The following is a 17,639-nucleotide window of genomic DNA, read 5'->3' as shown; positions in this document are numbered from 1 at the left end:
GGCCTCCCTGTGCCAGCCCCAGGCATCAAGGGCAGGAAGGGTGGTGGGGGATGGAGAGGAAAGGATGGTGGGTGAGCCAGCAGGCAACCTGGCCACACACCCCATGATGCCTTACCACTTCCTGCCCTGGCAGCTCTGGTGTGGGGAAACTGAGGCCCAAAGAGCTCAAAGTCTCTGCCCATCTATCTGCTCACCTCACCAGGGACAGAAGTAGGCGCTGAGAACTGGGAGAGCGTTCTGTTCCCAGCCCAACCCTGCCCTAACTGGCTGGGTGGCCGGGTTAGACCCCCCTTCCCAGAGCTTTAGCTCTCATCGCCCCATGCCCTTCCTGCCTGCCTCCTGGGCACACCCGTGGAGGAGCTAATTAGTGGTTGGTTTGCAGAGGCAAGGCCCCACATAAACAAATACAGAGGGTTATTAGCCCTTGGAGTCTGAGAGGAAGACCAGCTAGGAGCTGCCTCTGTGCTGACAGGGCTGGTTTCCCTGCCTGACTTTAGAGGGGCATTACTTTTGTTAGCAGACAGCGTGATTATTGGATGTTGTTAATCTGTTACTTTTATGGACTGCCTTTCTTCCAAGGATCTTAAAGCTCTTCTGCATTTAGCTTCCCCTTGTTGCCAGGAAGTCAATACCACAGCAAGAAGAAACAGTGATCGCCGTGTTTTTCTGAGGCACAGAGAGGTTAAGTCACTTGCCCGGGGCCACACAGCAAATCAGCAACAGAGATGGAGTCAGTATTCACAGTCTTCTGAGGCCCAGGAAGGAACCATGCTCTGGACACTCACTGATTCTCGTGGCCTCTCCCTTACCAGCTCAGAATAGGGCCACCCCTTACATTTGTCTAGTGTTTTCTTTAGGATTTGATCCCCTTTGATCAAGGCAGGGCTGGTAGAATTATTACCATTGAGCAGGTGAAGACATGGAGGCTCAGAGAAGTGAAGTGACTTGCACAAGTTCACACAGCAATGATCAGGGAAAGGACCTAAATTCAGGTCTCTGCACTTCTCTGGCTCTAACCGTGGCAGCAGCTGCCCACATCCACCCAAAGCCAGGAGGATCCAGGGGGAGCACTGAGGTGGGCCTAGAGGAGAGAAAAAGACACTATCTGCTAGTCCTTCCTGCAGGAGAGGGGGAGGATCTTAGTCTGAAGCAGCCGGAGTGGCCATCCCCCTCCCTTGGCCTGTAGGAGCTTCTGGAGGAAGACGGTGAGGAGGAACGGGGCGGCCCGGACCAGGGAGAGATCTTCAGTGTGCTGGTGACACGGTAGGCGGCTCCCTTCCCTGTGTCCTATCCCGCAATTGCTAGACGAGGATGTGGCTGGGTTAGGTGAGCCCTAAAATCTCCCAGGTCCTGAAGTTCCAGAGGTTTCTAAGAGCCCCAGGCCTGCCAGCAGCTTCCAGCCCAGCAGAGCCCCCACCAGGATCTTTAGTGGAGGGCAAGCCTGCCCAGCCCCTCCCGCGTCTGGATGACCCACTGCAAAGGGAAGAGCACAGGCAATAATGCAGAAGACCTGGGCCCTGGCACACAGTGACCTTAGGCAAGTCCCTCACCTCTGGTCATCTATCTCTTTATCTGCTGAACAAATAAGGGAACATCCTAACATCTCTGCCCTGGGGCAGCCATGACAGAGGCTCCTGGGGAAGCAGACTTGACAATTCGGACTGGTTTGGGTGTACAGGCGTCTGATTCAGGCATCGATAAACATCGACTGCCTGGCCTCCCCAGGCCACTGGGCCACAAAGAGACATCAATTAGGCTATGTTCATCTTCCTTCAAGCCAATGGTCCCAGAGTGCCAACCCATGCCTGGCTCCCCAGTCTGTAATCTGAGGCAGGCAAGAGATCTGTGTGCCCTTTGCCCCTGGCAACCCCTCCTGATGGCTGCTGTCCAGGAGGCAGGATGCTCCCGTGAGGAACAGATGCTTAAGAGAACTGTCCAGCCCTCTGTCACCCACCGTGATAACAGACAGGAGATTTTGTTGGATGGAGATGAGGAGGAAAGTATGGGGGAAGAGTGATCTGTTCCTAAAGAAATGTTACAAGGTCAACCAAAAGTGACTGTGGCCGCACCAGGGTTGACTCAGCCCCGGCTAAGTTGGATTCTGAGAGGTGCCTACACTGTGGTGCCCCGCATACATATGGAGAACGGGGCGGCCAATCCACTTGGAAACTGGTGGGTGTCAGCCTTCCCCATGGGAGGGAGGGCTGGGCCTTGAGTGGACAAGACCTGAGCAGGGTGCCAGGAGAGGAAAGAAGAGAAGGGAAGGCAGAGTTGGTTGGAATCCGTGGTGTGTTGCTTGCACAGGTTAGTAAGGGGACCTTGGCCCACACCACCATCTCCACTCGCCACTGCATGCTCACAGGCTCTCCCAGGCAACAAAGCAGGAATCGGGAGACCAGACAGCTCCCTCCTTCACCCCTCACATCCAGGAGGCATCAGGGTCTGTGGATGTCACTCTGCCACACCCTTGCCCCCAGCCTTCCTCTGGGTTCTGCGGCCCTGTGACTCCAGAGGCCATGCTGGCCACAGTCAGGAGCCAGGGCTTCAGGGACAAGCCAGCCTGAGTTTGAATCCAAACATCTTCAACTTCGTAGCTACATCTCTTTGAGCAGTTCTCTCGAGCCATGGTCTCCTCACCTATAAACCCGGAGATAACAAACCCTCCTTCACAGGGCGTTCGTGAGGATTAATGTGACAAGATGTGTAGCATCTGGTTCCACCCTCCATGGCTCCGTCTTAGTCAAGATCAGGTCACCATAGCTTTGCTTCCAGACCTTCATGAGTGTCTCCTGGCTGATGCCCCAACACCGGCCCCAGTCCTCTCTACTTCCTCTCCGTGTGCTGCCAGGACAACGTTCCTGAAATGCTCATCAGATCCTGGCCATTCCTGGGCTGGATATTGGATGAAATCAAAGAATGACTATTAACTTTGTTCAGATGTGAACATGGTAGTGCAATTGTGTTTTCTTAAAGCATCCCTAACTTTTAAACATATATCCCAAAATAGGTATATATGAAATGACATGTGATTCGCTTCCAAGTATTCTGAGGGTGGGGAGGGATGGGTAGGGCTAGAGCAGACACAAGCTCGGCAGATTGTTCATTGCTGATCTGGGTAGAGGTCATTATCCTAGCTCCCTGATTTTATGTGTGTTTGAAATTTTCTATAATAAAAAGCTTTTTTTTTTTTAATGTGGAGGGAGAAAGAATGAAAAAGTGGAAGAATGTGATCAGTGTTGGCAAGCACATGGGGGGATTCATTATATGATGTACCCTGGTATATATTTGAAAATTTTCGTAATGAAAACTTCGGAATTTTTTAAGGAAATTCTGTTGGGTCCTCCCTGTTTCCCCAGGATGGAGCTGCTTAGCACAGCTCTGGGACCCTCCATGAGCTGTGCCCACAGCCCCACAATACCTCACAGTTTCTAGCTCCCCTGCTCCAGGACCTGGGGTAACAGTCAGCAACCAGACACGGCTATTCCTGCCATGCCTCATGTGTCTGTCCCCTTGGGATGACGTGTCTTACCAATCCTGGCAAACAAGAGGGCAACTTCTCGTCTTGGTTCAGCTCAAGAATTGCCTCCTCTAGAAAACTTCTCCGACCTCTACCCTGGCGGAACTGACCACACTACCTTGCAATCCCCACAATCCACGTGGCCTGGGACACAGGCTGCAAGTGGTGGGGGTGTGTCTTAGTGTCTTCAGAGCCAGCACAAAGCCTGAGGCTCAGTAAGTGTCCATTGAGTATTGAAAAGTCTCACCTACCTTAGGACTTCACCTGGCTGGTTAAATCCCAAAGAACGGATATCTTTTCCTGAGGTCATCCTGCCCCCTGTTGTTAGAAAGGAGCATTGCAGGGATGGCTGGAAGCAAAACTGGATCCCCTCCCCACCACCTTCAGCCTCCTGCTTCCCCTGCCCCTCGTCACTGAGCAGAGCTCTGAACTAGGCTCTAGGAGGGAAGCTCACCACAGAAACGTGCAGCGCCTGTCACCATCAGCCTCTCCCAACCCCTCCAGGCCCAGCTCTGACTGGGATCCCGAGGGCAGCCTTGTTGAAGACTCACCTGAGGAACAAGCCACACCTGGTCTCAGGCCACCTGACAGTTGCTCAGCCACCCTCTCTGCCTGGAGGGCCCATACCCCTTACCCTGACACACACACCCACACACCCATTTCTAAGCCTGGTGAATCTTCAAGGCATGCAGTGAACATCGCTTCTTTGTAGACAATTCACCATCACCCACATGTGGAGTTACTCCGTGTCACTGTATGGCAGCCCGGCCACATCCCTCTATGATAGCACTTGTCATCTGCGTTAGCCGTATGAACACCTCCGGCTCTAGACCAGAGGGTCCTTGCAAGAAGACCCTGGGTCTCAGTATGGCAGAGACTCATTAAGAACTGAACTTGTGTGTTTGGTTTCTACCCTTATTATCAAAAACTCCTTTCTCTCCTTAAAAAGGAAGATTGACCTCTTTTCTAGATGACAGGTTTTGACCCCTTATAAAAAAAATTATCTAATGTCTAGTTCTTACTATCCAGTATGGTAGCCATTGGTCATATGTGGCCTTTAGAGCACTGGACATGTCTGACGAAGCCCTCGCCCGTCACCGAGAACTCCCATTCAGATGGCTGGAACTGTCCCAGGGTGGAGTGGATTTAAGGCAGTGAGTAGCCTGTGTCTGGAGGCATTCAGCACACCCCAGGGGCCACCTCATCCTGAAAACCAGTGGCCACTTCCAAAAGTGCCCGGGAGCCCTGGTTGCTCCTAACTGTCTCTCATGCCTCATTTTCTTCGATAACATTTACTAAGTGCCTGTCTGAAGCCGGTGCTCAGCAGAGCCTGGGATGTGATGCAAAAAAACCAGCTATACCCTGGGGACAGAACTGCTACTGTCACCACCACACCCTCTGGAGAACCCCTAAGGGGACAGTGCGGAGGAGGGGCCCCCAGAGCATATATTGCCCTTCCGGTCGTTTGGGGTGGAGCGTTTCTGCCACATTCTAAGTTCGCTTGAGAATATTTTAATTGACACTGCCCGATTCCCAAGAGTGTGACGCACTCTTGATACCTGCAACCATCACCTCAATATCTCCTTCCCACCTTTCTGGCACTTGGCGCAGTGCTTGGTAGGCGGAAATCAAACATGTACGGGGAAGTGGGAAAGGAGGGAGGGGAAATTGCCCCTGATTATCATGCAACTGGGGAGACAGTGTATGAAAAGGGACAGAGCAACCAGAATTATGGGCTTGTGAAAGCTCAGAATTGGAAGGGCTCTAAATCCGCTACAAAGCCCTGCTCACACAGCAGTCCCCACTGCAGCCCTACAGGGTCAGTGCGTTCAACTACTGCCATCCGGGTACCCGGAGCCTTTTGCTCTTGAGGAAGGCCCATCCCAAGTGGGACAGGCATGGTTCGTTCAAAGTTCTTTTAATCCACAGAAAAAAATATTAGAACTAAATAGAGAGTTCATCAGCATGGCTGAATGAAGATAGCATCAACATTCACACCTCTCCTATGTACCCAGCCATAGCCATTTAGAAACGTGCTGGGAAAAGTATCCCATGCACAATGGCTAACCCAGACTATAAAATAGCTAAGAATAAACTTAATGAGAAATGTCCAGGTCCTATATGAGAAACACGATAAAACGTTACTGAAGGACATAAAGAAGCCCTAAATAAATGGAGTGATATATCATGCTCCAGCATAGGAAGACTCAGTAATAAAAAGATGTCAATTCTTCCCAAATTAAATCTATAAATTCAATGCATTCCCAATCAGAATCCTAAAGGGGTTTTTATAGAACTTGACAAACTGATTTTAAAGCTCATCTGAAAGAGTAAACAAGCAAGAAAAGCCAAGAACAGTTTGAAAAAGAATAAAAATTAGATGAGATTTGACCTATGAGATATCAAAACACACTATAAAACTGGAGTAATTAAAACAGGGTGGAGTGAGGGATCAAAGGAGCAGAACAAACAATCCAAGAACCAAGCCACAGGGATTATAGGAATTTAGCACGATGCAAAAGTAGCAGTCAGATCAGTGGGGAAAAGATGGACCAGTTAATGTATTTTTAAAGTGGTACGCGATGATTGTTTATCCTCTTGAGAAATAAAGTAATAAGTTGTTATTGTTATTGTTTCACATGATGCCCCAAAATAAATTCCAGAGAGAATCACAATCTAAACACTTTTTACCAACTGTCAAAGTACTAAAAAGGCAGTAAAGACAAACATTTGTTAGGACTGAAAAGAGTCCTTTTGAAGCAAGGCATGAAACTCAGAAACTCTAAAGGAAAAGTCAGGAGGATCTGACTAAAAATTATGCATTTTTCTGTCACTGAGGTAAAAAGCAAGCAGGATTCTGAGAAAATAATTACATACGTGATAAATGAGGGGTTGTTGCTGTTTAGTCACTCAGTCGTGTGCGACTCTTTTGTGACCCCATGGACTGTAGCCTGCCAGGCTCCTCTGTCCATGGGATTTCCCAGGCAAGATTACCAGAGTGGGTTGCCATTTCCTTCTCTAGGGGATCTTCCCAGCCCAGGGATCAAACCTGTGTCTCCTGCATTGGCAGGCAGATTCTTTACCACTGAGCCACCAGGGAAGCCCAAATGAGGGGCTAAAAAGCAAAAAAAGAGCCAGCAGGCGGGTTAGTGGAGAGGGAGGAAAGTCAAGAGCGTGTGTGGCAGTGAACGGGTATCACCAAGGGCTTAGGGACTGATAGCGCTGGGGACCCTGAGAGGCTGCTTGCACTAGAACAGGGCAAGCATCTGGATCTTCACACACTGAGCCCCACCCTCATTTGTTGTCAGGGGGTGGGTGTATTAATGTCTCTCACTTTGTGAACAGAGCGCCTTCTACAGGCAGAGAATGTCCTCAGGTAGAGAGTGAGGCAGAAAGGCATGATGGGAAGAGAAACTGTGCAGATGACCTCCAGCCTTACTTTTATGGCTTCTGAGTTTCATGCAAAAGAAAGATATTTTAAGTGCAATAGATTAAGCCCCTTGTCTTTTGTCACTCTAAATTTCCTTATGTCATATCCCTCATGTTTGATCGTGTTAAACATCGGGCATGTTTGGGGATCATATTAAGGACAAGTTGAGTTGGGGGTACAATTCATTTGGGTTGACAGAGGTACATGAATGAATGATTCTCAGTTATACGCATGTCTAGGTTAGTTATTGCTAATAGAAATTCCTTCAGGAAATACCTCCACCTCCTGCTCTGCAGACGCACCCAGCATTGTGAGGTGATGTAAAGACAAAGGGCCAGAAGTGGTGATAGGAATGCATCCCACAGCCCCTGGCAGAGACGCTGTAGGTAATGGAGGAGAAACAAGGCCTGGTGTGTACACAAACAGCGTCTAATCTCGGTAAATTTCTTACAATCATCGGATGCCTGATATTTGTAAGCAGATGATTCCTTTTTCTTCCTTTTTTTTTTTAATTTTCAGTGTGGCTTCTGTCACTTAGCATGCTTTTGAGACTTGTGCATGTTGTTGCATGGGTTGGCAGTTTGTTCCTTTATATTGCTGAGTAGTATTCCAATGTATGAATGGACCACATCTGTTTATTCATTCATCTGTTGATGGGCATTTGGATTGTTTCCAAACAGAGCTGCTCTACACATTTGCATATAGGGGTTTTGTGTGTGTGTGTATGGACCTGTTTTCATTTTTCTTGGAGTGGGATTGCTGACTTATAAGTTTATGTTTGACTTCATAAGAAACTGTGAAATTGTTTTCCAAAGGGCTGAACCATTTTGTTTGTTCACTAGCAGCACATGAGAGTTTCAGTGGCCTCACACTTTTGTCAGCACATGGGATTGTTAGGTGGCGTCTTTTTCTTGATGAAGGTGAAGGAAGAGAGGGAGAAAGCTGGCTTAAAACTCAACATTCAAAAAAATGAAGATCATGGCATCCAGTCCCCATCACTTCACGGCAAATAGATGGGGAAACAATGGAAACAGTGACAGACTTTATTTTCTTGGGCTCCAAAATCACTGTGGACAGTGACTGCAGCCATGAAATTAAAAGATGCTTGGAAGAAAAGCAGTGACCAACCTAGGCAGCATATTAAAAAGCAGAGACATTACTTTGCCTACAAAGGTCCAAAGACATTACTTTGCCTACAAACGTCAAAGCTATGTTTTTTCCAGTAGTCACATATGGATGTGAGAGCTGGACAATTAAAAAGGCTGAGCAGCGAAGAATTGATGGCATAGAACTGTGGTGCTGGAAAAGACTCTTGAGTTTCTTGGACAGCAAGAGATCAAACCAGTCGATCCTAAAGGAAATCAGTCCTGAATATTCATTGGAAAGAACTGATGCTGAAGCTGAAGCTCCAATATTTTGGCCATCTGATGGGAAGAGCTGACCCTGATGCTGGGAAAGACTGAAGGCAGAAGGAGAAGGGGATGACAGAGGATGAGATGGTTGGATGGCATCACTGATTCGATGGACGTGAGTCTGAGCAAGCTCTGGGAGTTGGTGATGGACAGGGAAGCCTGGTGTGCTGCAGTCCATGGGGTCACAAAGAGTCAGACACGACTGAGAGACTGAACAACAATTTATTGTTTTCCTAGTCCTTCTAAGAGGTGGGGAGTGGGATCCCACTGTGGTACCAACCGTCCCTAATGATCTCACAGGAAGAAGGTGTCTCTCCACATGCCCCCCATATTCTTGCCCTTCTCCCCGTGGGACACTGCTAGACCCAGGTTCATGGTACAGGGCTGGGCTCTCTGTTGCCCTGGATGCTGGAGCTTTCTCAATGTTCCTGCCCATCCCTGCCCCACCCCTACTCCTGTGGCAGCCAGACTGCCTCATGTCTGTGGCTGCACTTGTATGAGTTTCCTGCTTCTCCCCAGAGGTAGCTGACCTCTAGTGGTACTGGCATAGGATCCTGTAGTCCAGACTGTTTCATGCCCCTCCCCAAGTGCAGAGGGTTTTTGTGGTTTTTTTCCTCCTACAGGAAATGAAGCCACAGTGGATCTTTATCTGGGTCCCAGGAGTGACAGGATTTGTTGGCCTTCTAGTGATTTAACGGCTTTTGCTCCTTTAAGACAAGGATCTGGAGAAGACTGCACTTTGGCACTTTTCCCACAGCAGTAGTCAATCCGCTGCTGTCTGGGGAGGAGGGAGGGCAGGGGCGGGGGGTGGGGGTGGTATTTGCTCCCATCTCTTGCCCTTCCCCCACTCTTTCCTGAGCACTCAGCGGAGGTCCATACATAAAAGCTGTTCATGTATGCAAACTCTCCCTGTGTCTCAGGGCCCCAGCTGTTCAAGACTGCATGCCAGCACACAACTGGCTTCCAACAACATATTAACATTTTATATTTCTTCTTACCCACTTTTATGGAGACCGTGTGTCTTCCCCCTCGCTCCTCATGCCTGGCACGGTTGAACCCCTCTGGGCATCCTGCCTCCCATTGTTGCCTGTGACCTCAACTCCCCGGCATGCTGAAGAAAAGTGATGACTTTGTATCATCTCCAGGCTTTTCTCACCCTTAGTGCGGGAGCAACACTCTTTCCGGCTGACTACACCCTAGGAAGTCTAATTCTCCTGTCTTTGAAACCTCTCTTCCATCTTCTACCCTCCAGTGTTCCCAAGCTGATGCTACCTGTTTGATGTTGGTCTTAACACTCCACTTTCAGGGACCAATTTTTATTCAGAAATCTATTTGTCCTGTTATCTATTGCTGCCTAACAAACGACCTCAAAATTTGGTAGCTTAAAAATGTCCTACTTTTCTCTGAGTCACCTGGTTTTTACTGGGCAGTGTTCTTGCTTGGGGTCTCCCATGTGATTGCAGTCATGTGTCTGCTGGGGCTGAACTCATTGGAAGGACCAGGCAGCCAACAAGTCTCACTCCTGTGACTGGTGGTTGATGATCAAAAGTCATAAGGCAGGAATCTGGGAGTCAAGTTTCACTGGAGGGCAATCTTTGTAGACTAGCTGGCTCAGTGTAAAGAATCCACCTGCCAAGCAGGAGATGCAGGTTCAATCCCTGGGTCAGAAAGATCCCCTGGAGAAGGAAATGGCAACCCATTCCAGTGTTCTTGCCTGGGAAATCCCATGGACAGGGGACTTGGTGGGCTACAGTGGATGGAGTCACAAAGAGTTGGACACAACGTAGTGACTGAAAATAACATCTTGCTTAACATTGCATACAAAAGGGATCTTTCATACTTTGGTCTTAAATTTATCTAACTATAAAATTAACAGAAGGAGAAGGGACAATATTTTTGTGACAGTGATTTGTCAAGTAAATCTTCAAAAGCATAAAGGTATAAGTAGAGGAAAAAATATAAATCTTATTACACAAAAACATAGGGTTTCTGCCAACAAAGAACATCATGGAAGAAGTTAGTGTACAAATGGCTGAATGGGAGGAGATATTTGCAGTATCTAAAACTAACAATGTTGAGATATAAAGTCCTGATAACCAACTTAAAAAAAAAAACCAAACTACAAATTCTAAAAAAATGAAACCCAAGACTATAAAATATGGAAGAAAAATAGGAGAAAAGTCTTTGTGACCTTGGATTAGACAAAGATTTCTTAGTTACAATATCAAAATACCAACCCAGAAAAGAAACATGTGATAAATTGGATTTCATAAAAATTAAGAACACTTGCTCTTTGAAAAGCATTGTGAGAATGTAAACAAAATATCTGCAAATCAGAAATATCTGATAAAGAGCTTGTATGCAGAATGAAGAATTCTCAAAACCCAATACAAAAACAAACTCAATTTTTGTTACTTTTGTTGTTGTTGTTAATGGACGGGCAATTTGAACAGGCAATTCACGAAAGATGGGTCACTGGCAAACAATCACATGAAAATGAAACCATTTGGTCTTGTTTCCTGGGGCTCCAAAGATCTCCAGTAACACAGTTCTTCATGTCTCTGCAAAGAAAGAACTCAGTGAGAGGCAAAGTGATAGATAAGAAGTGATTTATTAGAATAAATAATGTGAGGCTTACAAGCAGGTGGGCGAGAGGATGCCAGTCCCCAGGAGTTAGTGCACTACAGTTTTATAATCAAAGGAAAAGTGGGAAAGAGAGAACTTTGTCTTTCTCGAGTAGACGTCATGCTTCCATCATCAGTTCCTCCTCCAGGTTGGGTAGGGAGTTTTCTTGTCCCTGCACGGTTAAGTTAGGTTCACATATTGTTGTGTGTGTGTGTGTGTTTTTTATCTGTGCAGAGAGCATGTCCTAGGGATTATTAACTTACTGAGGTCCCTGGGCAGGATGTGGGTCTCAAGCCACCATTGTTTCATTGTTTGGGGGCATGGCTTATGCTTCTGTTGCATGGTTCTGCTGCTAAGTAGGCCTACTTGGTTTTGTGGTTAAACAAACCTGATCTCCTGAGTAATCATTAACTTACAGGGGTCTCCTATACTTTTTTCTACTTACAATCCCCTTGTGGGATTAACTATTTAATCACCTACTCTATCCCTTTACTCTGTCCGTATCAAAAAGGTATTTAACATCATTAGTCATTAAAGAAACTCAAAGCCACAGAGAGATACCACTGCATACCAATTAGAATGGCTAAAATTAAAGACTGACAGGGCACATTTTTCTGCACCTGGGAAGGTGCAGGGGAACTTGAAGTATCACACACTACTGATGGGGGTGTAAAGTAATCCGACCACTTTGAAAAGCAGTTTGGCAGTTTTCCTAACAAGTTATAAGCATATACCCCTGCATATGAAAGAAAAACGAAAGCATATATGCAGGCAAAAGCTTACAGCAGCTTTACCTCTAATAGTCAAAAACTGGAAACAACCCATATGTCAGACAAACTGTAGCATTTCCCAAATGTCCAACAAACTGTAACATTTCCAACACAGTATAACACTATTAAATAACTTAAACTTGGCCATAAAAAGAAACTATTGATATATGCAAAAGCATAGGTGAACCGCAAAGTAATTATGCTGAGTGAAAGAAGGCAGATACAAAGAATGGAATGTTATGTCCATTCACATAGCATTCACATACCATTCACATAGAAAATGCAATCTTATCTATAGGGAAACAGGTCAGGGGTTATTTGAGTTAGGAGGAGGCCATCTAGGGCTTATGGCTATGTTCATGATCTTCATCGCGGTGATGCACACCACGTGGTGATGCATGGTTGCACAGATGCATACTACGTCAAAACGCATCGAAGTGTACTCTTGAAATAAGCGCAGCTTCTTGTGGGGGTCAATTTCTCAATGAGGTGTTTGTAGGAAAGAAAAAGTAATCTCGCGCCCAGAGTCACACAGTAGGAAGCTGCTCCGCGCGATGCAAATACTGAAGTCCGCGTTTGGAGCCCGGGTCCTTAACTCCCCCAGCTCCGGGTAACGTTGCCTCCGAGGAAAGTGCCGGAAGGGAGCCTCTCGGTTGTTAATGATTACCGGTGGGCGGCTCCTTCGCCGCCGCGCTGCCGCCGCGGGGCGGCCCGAGCGTGGCCCCGCCCGACGGCTGTCCGGAGCGCCGGGCGTCGCTAGCGGACCCCGCCGCCTCCTGCTGCTGCCGCCGCCTCCGCGCCCGGCATGGTAAGGGCCGCGCGCTGCCGCCGCCCGGGCGGCGGGCTCGGAGGGGACGCGCGGGAGGAGAGGAGGAGGGCCGGGGCCCGCGCGGTGTCCCCGCCCGGGCCAGAGGACCGCGCTAGGCGTCGGGGGAGCCCGCCTCCCAGGCCTCAGCGAAGCAGCCGCGCGCCGGGCCGGGACAGTCGGGGTCTCGGTCCACCCTGCCCGCAGCGGTGCCGCCGGGGACACCGAGGCCGAGAGACGGGCGGTGGCAGGTTCAGTGACAGCCAGGAGGGAGCCCCGGCCAGCGTCCGCTCTGGGCCTCGGTGCCTCGGGCAGGGAGTGGGACGGTGAGACGGGGATGGGGAATGGCAGCATAGTGAGCCCGCAGACCTAGTCCCCTTGGTGGCGCGGCCCTGTCCTATATTGGGGGCTGGCGCGGGGCGGGATGCAGCGGCGAGGAGACCGATGCCCGTGTAGATGTGCAAAGGACGGGCGGCTGAATTTCCCGTGTGCCTCTGCCTGCCTGTTTGCTGCCCTTTTCGCTTGCACTTCTGGGCACGAGGTCTAGCTGAGCCCCCTCTGCGGAGCCCGGACCTCAGGGCCAGCCTCTGGCGCCTAGTTTGAGGCCTGTGCCCAGCAGTGGGGACGTGATTGCTCAGGATCACACGCCCTCCAGGCTGAGCTTTCTGGGAGCAGAGTGTTAGGCCCTATGCTCAGCTATAGAGATGAAGGTGTACCTGCAGGGCAGCAAGAAGGGAAGCTTTTAGATCCAGACCTTTACTAAACAGCAAAAAACATTAGGCTCCAAAGCATCAGGAGCAGTTGAGACTGTGGTGACACCTGGGAGGGCACTTTGAAGACCTTGGCTTGAACATAGGGGAGGTGGTGGGTGAGCTGATTGTGAGGTACACCGAGGCTCCGCAGCTGCTGGGCGTGGGTAATCAGTAACCCCTCTGCACACCCCTAGAGGCCCAGGCCAAGTCCAGGCGTGGCCTGGGATTTACTAAGCAAACACTGCCCCAGCTCCCTTTCTGATCCCAGATCTCAGAGGTGTTTGTCAGTTCAGCCCCAAGCTGTGAAATGTTGGGGATTCCAGAAGACTCTAAAGAGAAAGGCGAGCCTCCTAGGAGCCCGCTAGTACCCATGCACTCCTTTCAGAGTCAACGTACTAGGTGGTAGCTTCTGATGCCTTAGCTGCCATCTGGTCATCTGGTTGCCTGGATACATAGACCAGGCTTATCAACCACTGAGACAGAGCCAGACTCTGGAAGAGGGACTGGGCCGGATGGTAATGCAGATCTCAACTGTCCTTGCTGATCTTCCAGAGCCTCAGAAAGGAGACGGACCCATCCAGGTCTGTCCAGAGAAAGCCCATGCTTTTTAGGAGGGAGAAAACTGTTACCAGAACCCTGCAGTGTGTTTTTCAGTTCTAACCCACACCTGAAGGCCTGTCATAGACCTGCTTGCCCCAGGAAGTCTCCTTTTAAAAATGCAGATAATATCCCCTTAATAACAATGGATTTAAGTGTCTCCCAGCTCCCCTTGCTGATTCCTTGCAGTTCTTGTACCTTTTGCCCTTCAAGCCAGGAGAGATGAGTGCCCCCAGGCCACCTGGCTTCCAGTTTGCAGGCTGCCTTGTCACAACTAAATTAACCTCCCTCATATTCTTTTCCCAGACCTAACTAAATCACTTTTATTTTAGTACTCAACAATGTCCATCCTTGGGTAGTTCTACTTCACAGGCCGAAATTCTAGGATCCCTTAAGTTCCTCCACCTGGATCTTTTTAAGAGGCTGGAGAATGGACCTTTCCTTTCTTCTGTTTTCCAAGAGAAGTTTCCACTCATGGCCTGAATGGTGCCAGTTTGGGCTGCCCCGAGGACATTTTGCACAATAGGAAAATAGGCTGAGGCACTGCCTTGGCCATTTGCCCTTGGCCAAGTTACTTCTGCTTTGGGCCTGAGCTCTGGCTCAAGCTGACAGAATAGAAAAGAAGGTGGAAATAAAAGAAGCATAGGCATGGCAGCTGGAACCAGAGGCTGTGTAGGAACGAGGTGGGGTACCCACCGGGAGGTAGTGCTAATGGCTAAGAATCTCCTGGAACATGTTTTAAGTGCTAGTTCTTTTGCCAGTCCCCAGGGATATGGACCCATCTTGAGAATGATGCCTGTGCTTTCACTGACCGGGGGGCTGGGCAGTCATTTCCCCTCTCCAGGCCTCAGTTGCCTCTTCAGTACACAGTAACAGTAGGATTTGCTTTTATTCTCTCATGAATGAAAGAGATCTGATTTTTAAATGGAGGGGTGCCCTCTGAAGGCTCTGAGGACAGGTGCAGGGAGGAACGTTTCTCTGTCTCGGTGACCTCAGGACTCTCTGTTCTCTAAGAACCTATCAGTGCCCGAGCCAGGGCCCCTCCTCCCAGGCTGTTGTGTTAGACAAGCTGCCCTTTGACTGTGTCACCACAGCCACCAGTGGAGGCTGGCTAAATTTCCCCAGTGGCCTAGGGCCCTCTCTTTTGTCCTGTTTAAAGGGAAAAAAAAAAAAAAGTGCCCTTGAGCTTCTGTATTTTCCCTGTCCTAGGCTGGCAAAGCACACAGGCTGAGTGCTGAGGAAAGGGACCAGCTGCTGCCAAACCTGCGGGCCGTGGGGTGGAATGAGCTGGAAGGCCGGGATGCCATCTTCAAGCAGTTCCATTTCAAAGACTTTAATCGGGTATGACTGGGGTGGGGCACAGTTCCTGAGACCAGGAATGACTGGGTCACACTCCAGAACATGTTCCCTCCCTTAGAGTCCTGTTAGCCAAGACTCTCAAGATGCTGTGCTATTCCAGTTTAGTTGTCTTCATCCAGTTTAGTTGAAGATAGGTCCTGGGCTGTCTCTATTTTGTGTGTGTGAGTCACTCAGTCGTGTCTGACTCTTTGCAACCCCATGTACTATAGCCTGCCAGTCTCCTCTGTCCGTGGGATTCTCCAGGCAAGAATACTGAGTGCCTTGCCATGCCCTTCTCCAGGGGATTTTCCTGACCCAGGAATCGAACCTGGGTCCCCTGCATTGTAAGCAGATTCTTTAGCCACCAGGGAAGCCTTGGACTGTCCATGCCTGGAACTTTTAGAAATAGTCCTTAGAGGAGACAGTTCAAGTGGGAAATAGGTGACTATTTGAAGACATTTTAATAGATAACCTAAAGATTGGCCAAGATGCAAAACGTCTTTGGGATTTCCACCTTCTTAGTGGTCCTGGTGATAAGACTTTATACTGCAGAAGGATCACCTCAAACTCCAGCCTCAGAACTAGTGGCAGGGCACTGGGAGGAATGGTTAAAGCTAGAAAGGTCACCTTGTGGGGATCGAAGCCATCCTCTTCTTTCTGGGCCTCACATTGGCCATAAAGGGAGCCCAGCCATCCTTTCTCTCAGAATACTAACCTGGGTCTCACTTCATTAAACAGGCTTTTGGCTTCATGACGAGAGTGGCCCTGCAGGCTGAGAAATTGGACCACCATCCCGAATGGTTTAACGTGTATAACAAGGTGAGTGATGCATGCATGCCTTGAACTCCAGCTCACTCTGAGGGCCTCTCTCTTGGACTTCCCTGTGGGCCCTCCTCACTGACATAGTATCAGCTCCTGTTCCTTTCATCTCCTTCCTAGAATCAACATAAACGGCCCCTGGAAAATATTCAGTCTCACTACAGATTAAAAAAAAAAAATGCAAACTAGAACACTAGTGAGATAATGTGTGGTTAAAGTAGACATTAAGGAGGCAGATCCCAAGGAAGGAAAACCTGTGGGAACCAGGCATATTCGTGGTTAATAGCTCTCAAGGGCTGAAATTTTTCTTGAGATATAGAAGAATGAAAAAGCAATAATCTAGAACTAAGAATACCCAAGCACACCAGGAAGGTCAGCCTGTCTGCTGACTGAACGGAAACAGTCATTAAATGCCTGCCAAGTGCCAAGTGCCGTGCTGGACTTTCTAAAAACATTAAGGTTGGAAGAGACAGTCCATACATGGACAGTGTTTAGGAGCTGCAGTTGGACTGGAGTCTTGTCTTTAGCGTTTAGGTTGCTCTTGATATCTGGATCTTTCCTTTGTATCCTGTGCTGTAGTCGCCGCTATTTATGGAGATGTACTGGAAGACGGCTTTGCCCTGTTAAAGACTGGTCACGAAGGCAGCCCCGGGGAGAGCCAGTGGTGCCTGGTTACTCTTCGGAGTGTGGTGGAGCCCGGGAGCTGGGGCCTCCCTCCCGCTCATAGGGTCAGTTGATAGAACCAACTGGTCTGCAATCTCTGGTTTTGTTTCAGGTCCACATCACCCTGAGCACTCACGAGTGTGCGGGCCTCTCAGAACGGGACATAAACCTGGCCAGCTTCATCGAGCAAGTAGCCGTTTCCATGACATAGACCCTGCCCGAACTCAGTTCTTCCGGGGAAGGGTGGGGACACCGAACTGGGGATCCAGAGAGGGAACTGGTGGAGCCCTGAGATGCTACCGTAGTCAAAACTGCCAAATTGACCCTGATGCCTCCATTTAGGGGCAAGTCCTTGCTGTTGGAAGGAGAGGCCAATATCACTGCTAAGACCAGGAACTTAGACTGGTTTTACCCATCACTTTCATCTTCCTTGAGGCTCTGTGATGTGTACGCTGATTTGAATAAGCTCTTCTCTTTCATTACAACTCTCCAGCAAAAATAATGACTTTATTTCCAAGCTGTGTCTTGCTCCCTTTCTAATTCACTTCCCTAAAAGCTGTGTCTAAGATAAACAGTCTTATCTTAGATGCTAGGACCCTAGTGCCATCTTTATCCTATGTGACAGAAACCCATGCACTTTTATGCCTAAAATAAAACTGTTGTTTCACTTGGCCTCAGGCTCTAGAATCTTCTTTTCCGCAAGCCAATCCAAATTGGAATCAACAGACATTTAAAGCACCTACTTTGTACAAGACAGTGTTGAGACTACTGAGGGGAAAGGGGACCAGAACACCCTAAGCTCCTATTGTCTCCAGGAATTAAGTAGAAAAATAATTAAATATTACTAGGCAGCATGAATGAAGTTAATGCCAGACGCAAAGATAAGAAATGAGTTAATGAACATACAGTGA

The 17,639-nt window shown here is 48.7% G+C and overlaps 1 protein-coding gene across 2 annotated transcripts; it reads left to right on the top strand.

Annotated features, from left to right (window-relative positions):
* The first annotated feature begins 12,447 nt into the window (after nucleotides 1-12,447).
* Nucleotides 12,448-17,289, top strand: PCBD1 (pterin-4 alpha-carbinolamine dehydratase 1). 2 transcript variants are annotated; one of them, XM_055424254.2, is made up of 4 exons: nucleotides 12,448-12,562; nucleotides 15,118-15,249; nucleotides 15,985-16,065; nucleotides 16,841-17,289. In XM_055424254.2, the coding sequence occupies exons 1-4, from the start codon at nucleotides 12,560-12,562 to the stop codon at nucleotides 16,937-16,939; spliced, it is 315 nt and encodes a 104-aa protein (XP_055280229.1). In that variant the 5' UTR covers nucleotides 12,448-12,559; the 3' UTR covers nucleotides 16,940-17,289. The 2 variants fall into 2 exon arrangements, with proteins under 2 accessions (XP_055280229.1, XP_088698078.1); XM_088841952.1 differs by lacking the exon at nucleotides 12,448-12,562.
* Nucleotides 17,290-17,639: the final 350 nt, after the last annotated feature.

The sequence above is a fragment of the Moschus berezovskii genome, chromosome 12, assembly GCF_049115385.1.
Source record: "Moschus berezovskii isolate FMDL1 chromosome 12, NW_MosBer_1.0, whole genome shotgun sequence".
NCBI classification, from domain to species: Eukaryota; Metazoa; Chordata; class Mammalia; order Artiodactyla; family Moschidae; genus Moschus; species Moschus berezovskii.
This window is presented reverse-complemented; position numbering and strand designations above follow the sequence as displayed.